The sequence below is a fragment of the Cryptomeria japonica genome, chromosome 3, assembly GCF_030272615.1.
Source record: "Cryptomeria japonica chromosome 3, Sugi_1.0, whole genome shotgun sequence".
Classification (NCBI taxonomy): Eukaryota; Viridiplantae; Streptophyta; class Pinopsida; order Cupressales; family Cupressaceae; genus Cryptomeria; species Cryptomeria japonica.
Genome location: NC_081407.1, coordinates 286,154,120 through 286,172,811, shown reverse-complemented (window position 1 = coordinate 286,172,811; position 18,692 = coordinate 286,154,120). Strand labels below are relative to the sequence as shown.

General features: G+C 36.9%; 1 protein-coding gene and 1 pseudogene across 1 annotated transcript; one reads left to right on the top strand and one right to left on the bottom strand.

The window, feature by feature from the left end:
• The first annotated feature begins 2,894 nt into the window (after positions 1-2,894).
• On the top strand, positions 2,895-5,124 carry LOC131874608 (lysine-specific demethylase JMJ27-like; annotated as a pseudogene).
• An 815-nt stretch (positions 5,125-5,939) lies between these two features.
• Positions 5,940-15,172, bottom strand: LOC131874609 (uncharacterized). Its single transcript, XM_059218234.1, has 2 exons — positions 14,687-15,172; positions 5,940-6,518 (listed from the first exon to the last, which is right to left on the bottom strand). Exons 1-2 carry the CDS (start codon positions 14,792-14,794, stop codon positions 6,279-6,281), a joined length of 348 nt encoding a protein of 115 aa, XP_059074217.1. The 5' UTR covers positions 14,795-15,172; the 3' UTR covers positions 5,940-6,278.
• Between the last annotated feature and the right edge of the window lie 3,520 nt (positions 15,173-18,692).

Below are 18,692 nucleotides of genomic sequence, written 5' to 3'. Positions count from 1 at the left end.
GCAAGCATGATCTACCGAATTCCATACCCATGTGGACCCTCATATTCATGATAGGATAAGAAGTCCTATATATATATATTAATACCTTGGGGTTAGAGGCAACTAGTACCATAGAGATTCAACTCAATATTCACTAAATTATACTTCAATAAATTCAATGATATCAACTTAAGCATATTCCATTAGGTCCTTGTTTCAAAAGATGTACTCATGTATACCCTACTTTTACCAGTAGATAATGTCTTTTCACCTTACAAGATATAAACTTAGAAGTCACTGTCATGTCCCCTCCATGATCCTTGTATATATATAAAAAAACCCTAAATGAAATAATTATTATTAATTAATATAATATAATATTTATTAATAAAAATTTAATTGCAATTATTAAATACTTATTTATTTATTAATATTATTATTTAATTAATATTCATTAATGAAAATATTCTGAAATTATACAAATAAATCAAATATTATTGTAGACATCTTCCAAATAAAATCAGTGGCATAGGATTGATATAAAAACCTTATCGCAGAAAATTGTCTTATTCAAGCAATCCATAAAAAGTAAGTCGTCAGACAGCCCTCCATAATTGCTGACATGAGTATCGAGCAGGAAGTCGCAAGTATTAATCGCCACCAAAGAAATATATTAAATAATGTTAACTAATCACTGATTAGATATCCACTAAGGGAGGCAATTACCATGGATAGTTAAATATTCAAATGGTACGATAATGAACAGATGCAACCATTCGACTTATATTCCTTTGAGACATATTAAAGAGATATTGATACCTTTCCAATAGGGGGGGTGGGGAAAAATGGCACACAAGAGTAATGGCTGTAGGCACATAATCGATTGCATAAGGAATGTAGAATAAACAATCTAATACAATCATATAGGGAATAAAAAAAAATATTTATATATAATCTGCAACCACCGATCATATCAGATCCGAACCATTATTGAGCTATGGGCAGTAACATCCTTCTCTTGGTAGCAAGCATGGAAAGCTATTTAATATGTATGCCTAATGTATGAAGCCCGATAATGTCTTTATACAGAATTTAAACAATAATATTAGCATAGACGGAAATATGTAAATAGCAGTACATAATTTCATGACAGTGGCAGACCAGATCTGACATGTGTCAGTTCTGTCTGCCATTACCAGCCACTATAATATTAATAACCAATAATGTTTGAAGCAGTGGTAGTATAAATAATCTATATAATAGATTATTAGCAAATACATAAATAATTGATAATAGAATTTAATTCATTTATTTATTTGTTTATATATATAATGTTTTAAACAGACAAATAACACATTAGATTGTAAATCAGAAGAGTTCGTAAGATAATAAATAGTAAGAAGAAAATGTTTGTAAATAAATCCTCACTACTGTTGTCAGTATTCAAGAAGTCGGGAATTGAGTTTTTCCAAAGAGGGGTGGCCTAAATCCAATTAATAAGATGAGTCCCAAAGATACGGTAGGGATCAGCGACCCATAAACCTTGAGGGCAAGGTCCTAAGATAAATAAAGACTTGGATTTGTAAACTTATTATGGATGCATGATAGATGAACAATTTACTTATTAATAAACTAATTGATTGAACTATGCAATATCACCCATTTGATTCTTGTTAGGATAGATTTGTGTCCTAACCAATTTAGTTGAAGCCAGCCATATGTATATGGAGATATATTAATTATGGTCAAAAAGAGCCTAAACCATGTAGGGGACATTACAGTCACACCCTAAATCATGCAATAATATGTTTCTTGCATATATAGTCTATATTTTATAATTTAGGACTCCTCATTTAATGCATGAACATTCAATCAAATGCTAAGACTCGATATGTCCCTCCAAATTCAATTCCCATAATACAATGCATTGAGATAGTGAATGTGGTTTCTAATCCCTTCATGATGGGAATCTATTTAAGTATGCAATGAACAATGAAACCATTCCATATGATGCAACAAATTTCTACTCATGAGTCCAAAGGATTCTTACAATATTTTCATAGAATAAGGGTCAACGTATTTGGCCCCAAACTTCTATTAGTAATGTTCGATGTATCAAGATATTACGACCAAAGGGATATCATAGTACAAGATAACTACAACTAAAGTGCTCTCACAATGTGCCCCTTAGGCAAGCCTTAATATGGCTCCAAAAGATGTCTTATCATATGGAAAGGAAAACAATTTATTCAATTGACCAAAATAGCCATCCATATTTCCAAATTGCACTACCTCTATGGTTCTAGTTATAGTAGCCTCCAAGATCCATCTCTATGTATGTTCCAATATGAAGTACCTTTGATTACATATTATCTAGGTTATCAATACCAAAGTCACAATTGATTGTAACATTTTGTTTTTGGAGCAATGATCAATACCCTTGTTTTGTTCAATGTAATTAAATTTGTGCTTAGCATGCACATCCGTTTATGAATACCAATCACTAGTAATATGATATCATGAACAATTCCTAAATATCCCAATTATATTCTTAATTCACCATACTAATAATATTACCTTAGTAAAATTGGCTTGATTGCATTATAACTGCTCGCTTTAATAGGTGCAATGTATGTTTTCTTGATAATTGTGCTATTCTAGAGGACACTTAACATATTTCCATGAAAACTACAATATCAAATAATTTATATTTCACTTAAACATTAAATGGTGGATTCATATGAATAGATTCCACATATCAATTCTATATCAGCTTGCATCGTAACCAAATAACTCCATATTAATACTAACATATTGGTGGAAAGAAAATATCATCTTAAGGTATATAATGACATGCGTTATAAAGCATTATAAAATTAATACTGACAGTAATAGAATTATCACCATATCTCTACCCGTTAATGTTGAAACAACATGATCTTCCTATTATGCCCTTCGCTAACTCTTACAACCATAAAAGTGAATAAATCATAATTAATTACTATTGAGAAAGGAAATATGGTGGAGAAGTGTACTTATCTTTAAAAAAAAGAACAATGTTGAATATCTTTACACAGCCCCCTTCCTTAATTTTTAGCGTGGCTACCTCCCGCACCCGTGAGCTCCTTCTCTCCACCAGTTGGCGGCTCCTCCTTGGTTCCTTTTAAGAATGTGATTTTATAAACTACCTTAAATGCAGATTTTGTTGAAGGGGTTTGGAAACTTCCAAGCAAAATGCAGGGCGGGCACAAGATGAAGATGGATTTGTTGGAAAGGCTTTAGAACTTCAAACAAATGCTATTGGCAAGCATACGTCCTTCTTTGACTACGAGATACGCACTGGATTTGTTGAAGAGCCTTTAGAAACTTCCAAGAATCTGCTATTGTAGGTAGCAAGGCCTGACTGTGCATCCTTTAGTCCACAACGTTTCCTCTTTATGGGTCGTTCTGTATGAAGAGCCCATCTTGCAAAGAACACGAGAGTCGTTGCAGTACCAAGGAACTCAAGGAATCGCGCTCTCCTCCAACGCAGCATCTCCCTCCTTTAACCTTGACTTTTCACTTGTTGATTGCCTTTGTCAGAAAGGTTTTGAGCCCTTTTCTTACAATCGATTTCTGCATACCTTCTTTGTGCTTCTTCCCTTCCCCCCATCTCTTCTCGTGATCTTGCTCTCTCTTTTAAAATGCCTTCTTTCCCTCTCTCCCTTCTCCATTTGCTCTCCCTGTCTTTTCTAAATTAGTCGTGGCTATTGGTTTGAGGGTCTTTGTACGCTGAAATTAACCCATCACTGGAAAGTTTGCTTATTGGATGGCTCTAGAACAGGGGATCCATGCTTATTAATGGTGTTTTCCCTTTTCATTTCACTTTCACCATACTTTTCCCTGCCAACATGAGGTCATGAGTGTGAATAGGAGATGCCATACTCCTTAATGGTGCAACAGTAATAGTCTATTCGTAGTTACTGAGCACTTGCTTCCCGCATTCTGCCCCTCTCTTGTGTTGTCAGCGCGCCTGTTCACACTTTCTTTAATTTATATTCCCCTCAGTCAACCACAGTGGAAGTTGCTGACGCGGGGGATGTGAGAGTCTTCTAATCCTTCTGCTAAAACTTAATAATTCTCGGGGGGAAACTTTCGGTTTGATGTACATGTTATATGTTTGCCAACTTGTAGCATGTCCTTGCATGGTTGTAATACAAACTAGGCGCTTGTTGACTAAGCTATTTACCTATTCCACGAGTTAATATTTACAATGCAAGTCTATTTGCTGAACTGTTATATAACTTGTTGTATTTAGGTATCTTGTCTATAGGAAAGAAATAATAGTAGGTATTAAAAAGATATTTCTTCCTGTTTCTTATGCAAAGTTACCAAGGGAACTTTTTGTATGTAGTATTAAAAGCTAAAATTCAGTTTTTAGGTGCAGAGAACCCAAAATAGCATTTACATTTTTCTCTTTTCTAATGTGAGATATCAATCATAATATCGAATTCTCCATAATAACCACTGTGATTGTTAAATGTCCATGAAGTTTTGTATGGATTAACTCACTTTTTGAACTACTTTACTTGAATGTTCTATGCATTGGTGTGATTCTTTCCCATGTTTAAAAATCAAGTTTAAATTATCTGGTTTGGTGCATTGTTTGGCAGGTTGAGATAAACATTCATCAATTTGTTAACGGCCATTTGGAGGGGCGGATGCACAGGAATCAGTGGCCTGAAATGTTGAAGCTGAAGGATTGGCCTTCCTCAAATTACTTTGAAGAGTGTCTACCATGACATGGTGTTGAATTTATCAGCGCTTTACCTTTCCAGGAGTATACCCATCCTAAATGTGGCATGCTTAATCTTGCCACAAAACTTCCTAGAGACTTCCTGAAACCTGATCTGGGACCAAAAATACATATAGCTTATGGTACTCGGAATGAATTTGGTAGAGGGGACTCAGTTACTAAGTTACACTTTGACATGTCTGATGCAGTAAGTAGTTTTTTCTCGACCTGCCACACATGCATGTGCATTTTTATAAATGCAGTTCAATAACTTGGTAAGAACTGCAAACCACTTTATTTGGTAATGCAGCTTCCAACTAGACATGCATTAACCATAAATAATGAAATTCAGCTTCTGTTTATTCCCTTTGCTATCTTTTGCAAACATGTTGATTTATGATGTATGGTATTTGGTGATGCTCTTTTATTCCAAGATCTAAAGAGATGTGTACTCCAGTCAATTTAGATTTAATTCTAGCTTCTTATGCAGCTTCTGATCAGACATTTATTAACATTATTATATGTTAATGTGACTCAATGCAACAATAGAAGATAAGTCAAATGAGAACCCTTCACCAAATAGAGTTGACTTTATAAGACTTTCAATTTTAAAAACAGACAAAGAACATTCCTCAACCTCATAGTATGTTGTCCATTTCAAGTACAAAGTTTGTCAATATGGCTGCAAAGGTGAGCCTATTTGTAATTTTAGAAAGGAGTTTATTAAAATTTTAGTGGGGCAAACTAATTTTTGAAACTATATGAATCATGAAATACAAACTAAACTATAGATGAGACAAATGTATAGCTTCATTTGAAAACTATCTTTATCCAAAAATCTTGTAGCAAAAACTATTACACAATCTTATCTAGAAATCTTGTAGCAAAACAATTATGGATTGTGGAAATCTGATATCATTAACTATCTTTATGTTTGCTTTAGCATAAAAGTTCTAAACATTTGGCTCTCTAAAAAAGATAGAGTCAAATTTGAAAGCAATAATAGATTTTACTTTTAAGTATACATACCATTTTTCTATACAGCAGACACGATAACATTTATTGCATTTGGAGAACCAACAACTCTCCCTTTGTCATTTTGTTTGCAGTTTGCACTGTTGGCAGATTCGACTTCCTCCCTGACAATAAATGCGATACTTTTCTGGTAAAAAAATTGTCCTGAGACAATGCATGTTCAAATCTTGTCAAAAAGACATGCATATTTTAATTCTCCAAATTGCAAACATCTAGACTCATATGAGGTAGGTCTAATTTTACTTCCAATGCACAAGGATCACATATAGAATTACATTTTAGAGAGCGAAAAAATGATTTCTTTAATAACAACTCTAAGATTCAGATGATATCTTCAATTCTAATCTTTGTTCCTAATCATTCCACCAATAACAATCGAGTTGTAAATTTCAACAATATTACTGCTAAAGATCTAAGAAAATTCAATTTTTTTTGCTATGATAATATCATCAATCAATTTTTGTATGTCTTTGGACATTTAGTGTCATGTTTAAAACACTTCGTTGTTGAAGCGGCCACCAAGGTTCAAATCCCTGCTGGGCCACTGAGCTCGCAAGCCTTGTGCCTTCGCTGAGCTCTGCTGGACTGTTGAGCTCGAAGGTTTGAACAAATGAAGTGTGGAGATGAGGTCCCCTGTTTGTGGCCTCACTGGTTCATAGCTCCGGGTCAAAAATACTTCGCGTGGAACTAGAGGGCATGTCGTGCCAGCATCACCAATTGAATAATACACCTATTCAATCAATCATAACTGCTTACTGCACTACTGTAAAAATAAACAATATCTGGCAGCACTACAAACAAGAGTTATACATTAAAAATATAAAATAGCAACTAAAACGGATGTAGTGAAACATATAATATCAGTAAAAACTTAAAATCAATAACATTAGCACTCACTTTATGCAATAAAAGGCATGCATTACGCTTTCTTTCAGAAATGTGTGTGTGCCAGTAAATATATGTTAAAAAAATTAATTGCTGTGAGCAATCTAAAAATCATTTACATGGTTAGATACATCAAATTAATGAACTTGAACTATCCAACATTGCAGCAGCCTGATTTCAAATAATAAGCATCAATAACAAAATCAAGTGAAGTGAACCTTATCTCAGTGCAGTATACTTGATTGTAGAGAAAAGAGAAGTGAAGTGAATATTATCTGATTAATTACAAAGATTTCAATAGCAATAAATAAATTGCAGACGACCCTCCAAATAAATAGCTGGCATTAGATATGTGGCATTTCTAAGGTTTAATTCATGTTAATGTCTGTTTGTTATAAGCAGAAGATGCATCGTTGGAGAGAACAGACATGCAAGTACAAATACATGTAAACCTGAACTTGTGACTAAAATCTAATGGTCATCCAAGCAACTGGGCACTGAAGATACAGCTTGTTGCATTTTTAACTGCATATGCAATTGGGATTGAACAAATGGGCAATAATTGATAATGTGTGATAGCTATATAGTCGTGATTGTCATTCATGAATCACTCAATCAGGTCTTGAAGATGCCAGAAAAAGACTCATCTACTCCCTCTGTTTCATTGGGATTATGAATTTAGGGAAATTGCAAATGTAGAATGACAAAGCAGTGAATTATATTGAATGAACCACTTCTTGATAGAGTAGGTTGAAAGAACCACTTCTTCATACGGCTGCTTTAGTTTATTTTGGTTAGCAGCCATTGCTTAGCTTATTTTATAATTATTTGTGGAGATAGTGGTTCGATGAATATTTAATTTTTTTCTTTATTTTTAAGCAGTCATCCTAAATCTGTATTAATAGTATTAATAACAATTTGTGCTATTAATATTTGGGAAGAAAAAATGGAAGCAAATGTGGCACTTTTCTGGCACTATGAAGTTGTTGTTTATTTCCAGCCTCTCTTTTTCTCCACAGCTTATTTTCAATTCTAAACAGTACCATTAAAATAGGGAAAGATTTCAAATGATCCTTTTTTCATAGTTAAAAATTTACATGAGAACACTTTGTTGGTTGTAATTAGGGCCAGCGGATTCCTATTGCCTTAGGCAACATTGGAATCCGCCCCCTTCATATAGAGCTACGCCCATCACCACACGGCACTAAGGTTTGCTCGCCACACACTCAGATAAACATGCCTCCTTGATAGGGCCGACCCCATCAAGGTAGATTAAAAGGAAAGCAATAAAATCGTTTAAAGTATAAAGGAGGCCGACATGATTAGGAAACTATATGTCACATATAAATGCAACACTTTCCTCTCATTAGCACTATCAAGTTTTATGTTAACAAAATAATCTTTGGTGAAGAGCGAAATTTATATGCATTCAGCAAGATCAAAGTCTTTCATATAGTGGCAGCGAACTTTCATATAGTGGCAGCGAACTTCATAAGGGTTGCATTAGACTTCAACCAGCAAACAACGAACCTCACATGTTGTAGCAGACCCAAATAGGAGGGTGCGAACTTGATCAAACAGCAGCAGACCTTACATTGAAGGCAGCGAACTCCCTTAGAGACAGCAGATCATCATCCAACATTGAAGACTCCATTAAAGGGCTGTAATCAAATAAGGAGGACTGTAACCTAATTATTCCTCCCTCATGGTGGCTGTAAATCCAGATAAGTGTGTAACTTTCTGTTGAATTCTAAATCATAAATCAGATCTGAGGATCCTTTGGCTGGGTTTTTCCTCCTAGGAGGTTTTCCCAGGGTAACTGTGCATTGTCTTTAACATTTCATTTCCTTTATTATGCTCAAAGTCTGAAAACAATAAACTAATTAATCTAAATCTAATTTTCTGAGTTTTATTCAATCTGAAAGTACTAAAATTAACATGGTATCAGAGCTAATTGGTTAGATTAATCATCAGATTTAAAATTCAGTTCACCTTTATTTTCAGTTTGCTGTAGTTTTTGCAAATCAGGTCAATGGGGCTGAAAGTTGAAGATAGGCTTGATGGGAATCTAAATTTTACTGCATGGAAAGTTCGAATCAAGTTGGCTCTCGAGGAAGAAGACCTTCTCCAATTCATAGAAGAAAAAGAGCTAATTGTGCCCTCGGATGCTACTGAGTTAAAACAATTCAAAAGGGATGCTGTCAAGGCCAGGAAGATCCTCATTGATTCAGTCAAAGATCACCTCGTCACCTCTATTGCCTCATTCACCATTGCAAGGGAAATGTTCAGCCATCTTCAAGGTACATATGAAGTTAACAATCTTAGTAGGGCAATTACGTTAAGACAACAACTACTTAATATCAAACTGGCTAAAGAAGATTCTGTTATTTCCTACTTCATGAGAATTTCTGAACTAAAGAATCAACTAGGTTTAATTGGTCATAACATGGAAGACAAAGACCTTGTCATGATTGCCCTTAATGGCCTACCCTTCTCTTGGAAATCATTTATCCAAACCATAAGTGGCCGGTCTAAGCTACCTTCCCTTGATCGTCTTAAAAATGACTGCATCCAAGAAGAGTCTCGCCTCTTCACAAGAGGTCAATCCAAGAGCCCTCATGTAGATGAGCATCACATGCTTGCTGCCCAATGCAAGAAAAAGGGTAATTGGAAGCAACCTTATCCTAAAAGAAATAGGGAATCAAGACCTTTTAGTTCCCATCACCCTTGGAAGAAACCAAGAGATACTTCGCGTGTGCGATGCTTTAGATGTGACAAATTCGGTCACTATGCTAAGGAATGCCAGTTTAACCCTAACCAAAGTGAAGCTAACCTAAATGAAGTTTCAGAACACAATAATGACTTCCTATTCATATCCGCCCTATCTAGCAGTATTCCCTCAGATAGCAATACATGGTTGATTGACAGTGGTGCCTCCAGATACATCACAGGTTACTGTGACCACCTTTTAGGTCTTGTAGAAAAGGATACCAGTCTTCACGTAGTAATTGGTGATGACGCTCGTTATTCGGTAAGAGGTTCTGGTTCTACTTCTCTAAATTTAGATTCTGGTATTTCATTACATCTCAGTGATATACTATTTGTTCCTGGAATTAAAAGAAATCTAATTTCCATTTTTGCCGTAGAAGATAAAGGTTATCAAATTGCATTTTCTGAAGGAAAAGTTCTTGCTTGGTCTAAGAAAGCTAGTTTCAAATCTGCTCGTATAATTGATCATAGATATGATAGTCTTTATAAGCTCTTTACTAACCCTATTCAAGCCCTCATTAATGAGGTCCCGGAATCCTGTGAGCTATGGCATAGAAGACTTGGACATCTACATTACCAAGCTCTTCCATCACTTGAAAGATTAGTCAAAGGTATGCCTAAACTTAGTCAAGTTCATGATAACATTTGTAAAGGTTGTGCTATTGGTAAGAATGTTAAAAGTCCATTTCATAAAAGCGAAAAATAGAGCTAAAGACAAACTAGAACTTGTTCACTCTGATTTATGTGGTCCTATGTCTATGGCACCTCCTAGTGGATTTTTTTATTACGTAATCTTCATAGATGACTTCTCTAGGAAAACTTGGATCTACTTCTTGAAATCTAAAGAATCTGATGAAGTGTTAAGTAAATTTAAAGAATTTAAAGCATTATCTGAAAACTCCTGTGGTAAAAGAATTAAATGTTTAAGATCTGACAATGGAGGTGAGTACACCTCCGGAAGCTTTCATGACTTTTGTGTTGAATCGGGAATTAAGAGGGAGTTTTGTGTTCCATACAATCCTCAACAAAATGGTGTCGCTGAAAGAAAGAATAGGACCATTGTGGAGGCTGCAAAGGCCATGATCCACGATCAAGACCTTCAGACTTTTCTATGGGCTGAGGCTTCTAGAACTGCAGTATATATACAGAATAGATGTCCTCATCGTGCACTAAAGAACATGACCCCGGAAGAAGCTTTCATAGGTTCCAAACCAGACATCAGTCATCTCAGAATCTTTGGAAGTCCTGTCTATGTTCATATACCTAAAGAAAAGCGATCAAAGTTGGAACCCTCCGGAAAGAAAAGCATGCTTGTTGGATACAGTGAATCCTCCAAGGCATTCAGGATTTACATCCCAGGTTAAAGGTACATTGAGGTAAGTAGGGATGTTACATTTGAAGAAGACATTGCTTTTAAGAAATCGAAAGGCTCTTGTGTTATTGATGAATCTAATGTTAATCAAAATACAAATGTTGATACTAACCCTGAGATTCAGAGGGACAAAGTTGAACCTCCATCCCAAGAGGATCATGATGATCCCCTTGAGCCCATGAATCCCACTGACATTCCCAGTGACATTATCGTCTCCAAAAAGAGGCCACTTTGGGTAAGAAACACCATTCAAGAAGCAGAAAGATTTGCTGCTCCAAGTGGCACCTTCCGTGAATCTAAGAGACCTCAGGTATTTTCCAACTATGTTTCCTTAATGTGTAATCTCATTGAAACTGAACCTTGCAATGTTGAAGAAGCCTTAAGTCATCATGCCTGGAAGCTTGCTATGGATGAAGAATATCAGTCAATCATCAAGAATGATGTATGGGACCTTGTGCCCCGACCCAAAGGTAAATCCATTGTTTCCTCTAAATGGTTGTTTAAAATTAAACATAACGCTGATGGCAGTATTGAAAAATATAAGGCTAGATTTGTAGCACGTGGTTTTTCCCAAAAGGAAGGCATAGATTATGAAGAAACATTTGCCCCTGTTGCTAGATATACCTCCATTAGAACGATCATTGCCATTGTTGCTGCTAAGGGTTGGAAACTACATCAAATGGATGTTAAGACTGCTTTTCTCAATGGTGTCATTGAGGAAGAAATCTATATTGAGCAACCTGAGGGATATGAGATCCAGGATAGATTAACTCACGTGTGTAGGTTAAAGAAAGCTCTTTATGGTCTTAAACAAGCCCCTCGTGCTTGGTATGAAAGAATTGATAAATATTTGTTAAGTCTAGGCTTTCGTAAAAATGATGATGACCCTAACATTTATCTTAAAATTGCAAATGATGAAATGTTGATTTTAGTTCTTTATGTGGATGACTTATTTCTTACTGGTAAAAATGAACTTATTATTGGATGCAAGAAAGATCTAGCTTCTGAATTTGAAATGAAAGATTTAGGTCTAATGCATTATTTTCTAGGTTTAGAAGTATGGCAAAGATCTAACGAAATCTTTCTAAGTCAAGGAAAGTATACTATTGACATTCTGAAAAGATTTAGGATGATGGATTGTAAGCCAATGTCTACTCCTATGGAATCTAACTTAAAGAAGTTGAGTATTTCTGCAGCTAACTCTGATTTTGCAGATCCATCCGAGTACCGACAGTTGATTGGATCTTTGATGTATCTAGTCAATACTAGACCCGACATATGCTTTGCTATGAATGCTCTCAGCCAGTTCATGAGCCTACCCAAGCATGTTCACCCGGTTGCTGCCAAGCATATCCTAAGATATTTGCGAGGTACTATTGGTTTTGGGCTGAAGTATCCACTTAACACTCCAATAACCTTGGAAGGTTATTCTGATGCAGACCGGGCTGGAAGCGTCAAAGACAGGAAAAGTACCTCTGGTATTTGCTTTAACTTGGGTTCTGCAGTGATCTCTTGGGCTTGCAGAAAACAATCCTCAGTGGCATTGAGCACTGCTGAAGCTGAGTATATTGCTGCAAGTGTAGCTTCCAGAGAAGTAGTATGGCTTCGTAAGCTTCTTGTTGGACTGTTTGGTCAGCCATGGGATCCTACAGTCATTCACTGTGATAACCAGAGTTGTATTAAAATGTCTAACAATCCAGTGTTTCATGACAGGTCAAAACATGTGGAAACTCATTTTCATTATGTTCGGGACATGGTACAAAGAGGTGCCATACAGCTGAAGTATGTCAGCACTGATGAGCAGGTTGCAGATATTCTTACCAAGCCTCTAGCAAAAGTGAAGTTTGTGTACTTCAGGGATAGACTTGGTATTGTGGAAAATGAATCTCCAATTGAGAGGGAGTATCTAGTGCAATGATACTTTGTATTGTATAAATCCACCCTCTGCGAGCAATGTAAGGTGGTAATGTAAACTTCTCAGGGAGAAGCATAATTCTTAAACCATCCTCTGCGGGCAATGTAAGATGGTGTTGTAAATGTTAACCACCCTTTGCGGGCAATGTAAGGTGGTATTGTAAACTTCTCAGGGAGAAGTGTGATTATTAACCATCCTCTGCGGGCAATGTAAGATGGTATTGTAAATGTTAACCACCCTCTGCGGGCAATGTAAGGTGGTATTGTAAACTTCTCAGGGAGAAGTATAAACTTTAACCATCCTCTGCGGGCAATGTAAGATGGTATTGAAATTATTAAACCATCCTCTGCGGGCAATGTAAGATGGTATTGTAACCTATGACCATCCTCTGCAGGCAATGTAAGATGGTAAGCAAAGGATCCTCTCCACCCTCTGTGAGCAATGCAAGGTGGATCCAGTCTATGCTTGGGTGCAAGCTGGAAGATTATGATTATGATTCCATTCCCTAATTAAGAGGGAGTGTTGGTTGTAATTAGGGCCAGCGGATTCCTATTGCCTTAGGCAACATTGGAATCCGCCCCCTTCATATAGGGCTAGGCCCATCACCACACGGCACTAAGGTTTGCTCGCCACACACTCAGATAAACACGCCTCCTTGATAGGGCCGACCCCATCAAGGTAAATTAAAAGGAAAGCAATAAAATGGTTTAAAGTATAAAGGAGGCCGACATGATTAGGAAACTATATGTCACATATAAATGCAACACTTTCCTCTCATTAGCACTATCAAGTTTTATGTTAACAAAATAATCTTTGGTGAAGAGCGAAATTTATATGCATTCAGCAAGATCAAAGTCTTTCATATAGTGGCAGCGAACTTCCATATAGTGGCAGCGAACTTCATAAGGGTTGCATTAGACTTCAACCAACAAACAGCGAACCTCACATGTTGTAGCAGACTCAAATAGGAGGGTGCGAACTTGATCAAACAGCAGCAGACCTTACATTGAAGGCAGCGAACTCCCTTAGAGACAGCAAATCATCATCCAACATTGAAGACTCCATTAAAAGGCTGTAATCAGATAAGGAGGACTGTAACCTAATTATTCCTCCCTCATGGTGGCTGTAAATCCAGATAAGTGTGTAACTTCCTGTTGAATTCTAAATCATAAATCAGATCTGAGGATCTTTTGGCTGGGTTTTTCCTCCTAGGAGGTTTTCCCAGGGTAACTGTGCATTGTCTTTAACATTTTATTTCCTTTATTATGCTCAAAGTCTGAAAACAATAAACTAATTAATCTAAATCTAATTTTCTGAGTTTTATTCAATCTGAAAGTACTAATATTAACACACTTCAACTGCTCAAATTTAAGTAAAAAAACATACTTACCTGCATGACAACATGGAGTTACTATTCGATGTAAAAACAAGATATGGGACAAAAACAAGGTTAATAAAAAAAAAGAAAAAAGAAAGAAAAGAACCATCTATTTCAATCCATGGAAGTGAAACCAAACCCAGCAGATATCTATCACAATCAACTAACCACCATGGACCTTTGAAAGAAATAAAAGAAATTTCAAAACAAGTAGAATGACGTAGCAGAGACTTATACTCAATGAACTGCTTGATGTTACTATTAATTATAAAAACTGCATAAAGGACGTTAAAAGGTCAGAAGTATCACAAAAAAGTCACCATTGTGAGTATATAAATAATTTAATGGACATCATATTACATTCCATGAAAATAAATCTTAACCTGACAGGTGCCTACCGCACTCAGCTATCTACTGCCTTTGGCATTAAACAACGATACAGAACTTCCTAAGCAACACAACTGCACCTAGATCTACATGTGCAGATAGGTTAAAATATTGTACACAATACTTAACTTTTAACAATACATTGACAAAATGTAAAAGCTAAACTTCAAAAGCAGCTAAAGTTAAACTTACCGCGGGAGGAACAGAATCCGGCGGTTTTTCTTCTTTAATTTGGCAGAAGGTAGAAAGAAGAGTAAGTTTCAGCTTAAAATATGTTACACAAAACTTGGAACTTTTCATAATCAGGATCCTCCTGCTCAATAACCCTCATTCTTTTCATGCCGTTCCTCTCGGGATGAACAAATTGGAAGCCTCTGCGAATACGGTCTTGGCGCGCTTTCTAGCTTTTCCCTCTTTTCTCTTTAAGCCCGCCCTTGCCAGATTGCCTGTCATGGTGATTCGGCCAATGACTAAGACTGGTAATGGCACGCCTGCAGCAGAGCTTGTCGGAGTTTCCTTTCCCTCTTCACACTGATTCTGACACGCCCATTCACTACCTTTCCTCTCTTACTCCGTGCGCCACCTTCGAGCTTCATTTTCAAGTTTTTACGTTCGAAATTCTTTGACCCGTCCCGAAATTTTTTGCCCCATCCTGAATTTTCTGAATTGCCAATAGAGGAGGATTTACGTCGGCTGATTTAACGCTAAAGGCTGATTTGGGATAAATGAATTTAATTCCTCATCAAACCTTTTTTTTTTTTTCTTTTCTTTTCTTCTCATTGGGCCTCTTTTTTTTTGTCTTTTCTTTTCATTTGGCAACTATTGGGAAGATTTATAGAAACAAACGATAGATTTGTTGAGGTCAATATTAGTAGTATACAAAGAGTTTCAAAAATATGGATAATAATAGAGTTGCTTAAGTATGTACTAGTATTATCTAACCTCTCAACACTACTTGATTTTATGGAATGTAATTACGCTTGAGACATCCATCCATCGATCTATTTTTTCCACTAATTTTAATGACTAGATAATGGATAATTTAAAAATAAGTTGAAGACTAAAATCTAAATTAAGAAGAAACTTTTTATATAGATAATGGATAATTTAAAAATTAGTTAAAGACTAAAATCTAAATTAAAAAGAAACTTTCTTTTATTATTATTATTATTATTATTATTAAATACAAAAAATATATATTTAAATCTAGATTTAAAAGAAACAAATCTAAATTAAAAAACAACTTCCTATTATTATTATTATTATCATTTATTAAATGTAAAAAACAATTATATGGATTATTAAATATATTTTAAGGAAAATGGGACTACAAATCTCGGGGTTTGCGAACTCTCAATCTGGCTGTAAGCGGGCTGTTCGAGGCAACCTAAGTGACGTGGACACCTCGGCATCTCTGTGGAGGGGTTAAATCTCCTCCACCCGGTTTGGAATCCTTTCTTTGTTACTTTGTTTCTCGATTTTCTTTAACTCTGCAAATTTATTGCATTGGGCTTCATTTAATTCTAAACGCCCTCACCTACCTTGTCGCTCGTGCGACCTAACCTTGGTTCCCTATGGAACCAGAATCGGATGGCAGTGCCATTAATGGCCCTAAATCCGCAGCTCAAACTAAACCTCCTTTGAAAAAATCCTTCACCAAAACCGTCGCCCCTCCTACAAATGGAATCAACCCTAGCGTGCGATTTCTTAAGGCTTCTGGCAACGAACGATCCGGTGTGAAAGGTAAGTGCCCTAGCACTACTTCAGACTCCTTCTGCATCTCGCCAAATAATGAAATGATAAATGAAATTACTTCAGAAAAGGCTAGGTTAAGTAATACGACCATTTTCTTTGCTTGTGTTGATATTGAGAAATGTCCACCTAGGAAATTCTTAGATGATTGGTTTCATAATCTCTGGAATTTGAAACTAGGGCTTAAGATATCGTTCTGCAGACAAATACAAAAGGGTCTCTACCTTATCTTCTTTAACACTCATGAGGCTCAAAGTGAGGCACTAAAACGTCAATACTGGACAGTTGGGAATACTTCCTTTCATACCCTAGCATGGTCTTCGAGGGCGGTTGGTGAAGAGGTTCTCGCACTATCCTCCCCTTGATGGGTCATCCTTAAGGATGTCCCTCCCTTTATTTGGCATTTTCTTCCCCAGTTAATGGAGCCCTTTGGAAAAACAATCTGTATTGATGAAACGACCCGCCTGGTACCTAACCTGGATGCCAGAATGCTTGTATCAATTAAGCCAGGGATTGATATCCCACTATCTCTAACCCTAAAAATCAATGGAGAAACCTTTATCTGCCCCATTGAAATGCTTGGAGGCTTAAATGTCTGCTTTCTCTGCAAGAAAGAAGGGCATCTTCGAAAAAATTGCCCAATCATTAATCGCAGAAAACAAAAACTCAACGTTAACTTAATCGATGCATCCTCAAACCCTAAAACCAATATTAATCAAGATTCGTCCACCCCACTCTCTGTTAACGAAGAAGTTGTTGTACCCATCACCAATCCTATAGAATTAATTCCTATGCATATTGATCACGCGCCCCTTGTCTCTGAACCCCTTGGCCCTGCCTCAGACAACCCAAATGGTCCTATAGAATCGCCCTCTGACTGTTTTCAGTTGGTCACCTCTAGAAAGTGAAGGAGGAAAATTAACAACCTGAACGTTCCGAATCAAATCCAACCTAATATCCCAACTATCAGCCAATTGATGGGCAATTGCGACTACCCCGTCCCTGCAAATAATAGCTCACCCACTGCCTCTCAAACCCCGACTAACTCTGTAGTTAAAAAAATGGTTAAAAAACTTGAGAACCCTAGTCAAGGTGCTGATGATGCTAGCACCAATGATAACCCTGCAAGATTGATGCTCAGGTCTGGAACTCCCGAGAACTCGGACTCCTCGTCACTTGCAGGGCTTACCCCTGAGGTCAACATCACCAGCCCCTCAACAACATCTATGCTCAAAGAGATAGAGGACAATCATGTTATTGAAGTAATCTATGCCAATAAGGGTCTAGATGAAATCAGGTCTAGCACAATGCTCCTTGGCTTTCCAGACTCCCAGATGTCTGGGTCCAACATAGGAAGAAATGCAGTTACTGGGACTGAACCATCCGAAGTTAGTGAAGATGAGGACGACCTTATGAAAGGATCCTCTTTGGCTAAGAAGAAAGGTAGGTCTATGGGCTCCAAGAATAAGAAGAAATCTGGAGATCCATGCGGTCTCCCTAGTTGACCCTCTTAATCCTCCTCTCTAATGAAATACATCTCTTGGAATATTAGAGGCCTTGAGTCGCTTGATAGGAAGTTTGTCATCAAAAATTTTATGAGTTATCACAAGAACTTAGATTTTTTGATGCTGCAAGAACTTAAATCCGTGGGGTTCCATCTCGACAATTCACTTGACTTTATTTGGAGAGACGCAATCAAAATTTGCACCAAGCACCCGAAAGGAAAGGGGGGAGTTGGCCTTCTTATTGCCCCTAAGTGGGCAAGCAACATTAGGGATAAAGGAATCTCCCCATGTAATAGAGTAGCCTGGGCTACCCTAGATATTAAGGGCTTTTGCTTTGGAGTATGCTCCATATATGCACCTAATGACTACAAGGAAAGAGTATCCCTTTGGAATTGGCTGGCATCCCTCCCAAGTATCCCTTGGATTGTGGCTGGAGACTTCAATATGACTAAGCATCAAGATGACAAGGCTGGGGGACTTCCTTTTGAATGGAAGAATTCAGAAAAAACTCACTGGGACAAATTTAAACAAAAACTATAGTTATTTGACCCCCTTGAGGGCACTAAAACTGCTACCTCTGACCTATGGTACACCTGGTGCAACTTTCAGCAAGGCCCTAATCGCATCTACTCTAGACTAGACATGTTTTATGTTAATAATGACTTCTTCTCCTTCTCCCCTAATCACTTGGGGAATGCGGTTGTTGTCCTTCCCGTTACCCTTTCTGACCATTTTCCTATCCTAGCGATCATTAACACTAGAAATGCCATCCCTAGCAGCAGCTCCTGTAGTAAGAAATTTATTCTCAACACCTCCTTGCTAAAAGACAGAGATGTCCTAGGTGCCATTAAGGTGGTCAGGCTCTTCAACTTACAGCCTCAGCTTCCCCAATCATGCGCCCTTAGATGGACAAGGAATGTCTCCTCCTGGTAGAAAATTCT

What these genes read in the sequence shown, in the direction of transcription:
- LOC131874609 (XM_059218234.1), bottom strand. Translation starts at nt 14,794, where the DNA reads ATGAAAAGTTCCAAGTTTTGTGTAACATATTTTAAGCTGAAACTTACT. An exon ending in CGGATTCTGTTCCTCCCGCG is followed by an intron (nt 6,519 to 14,686) that starts GTAAGTTTAACT and finishes TTGATTGAATAG; the next exon opens with GTGTATTATTCAATTGGTGA.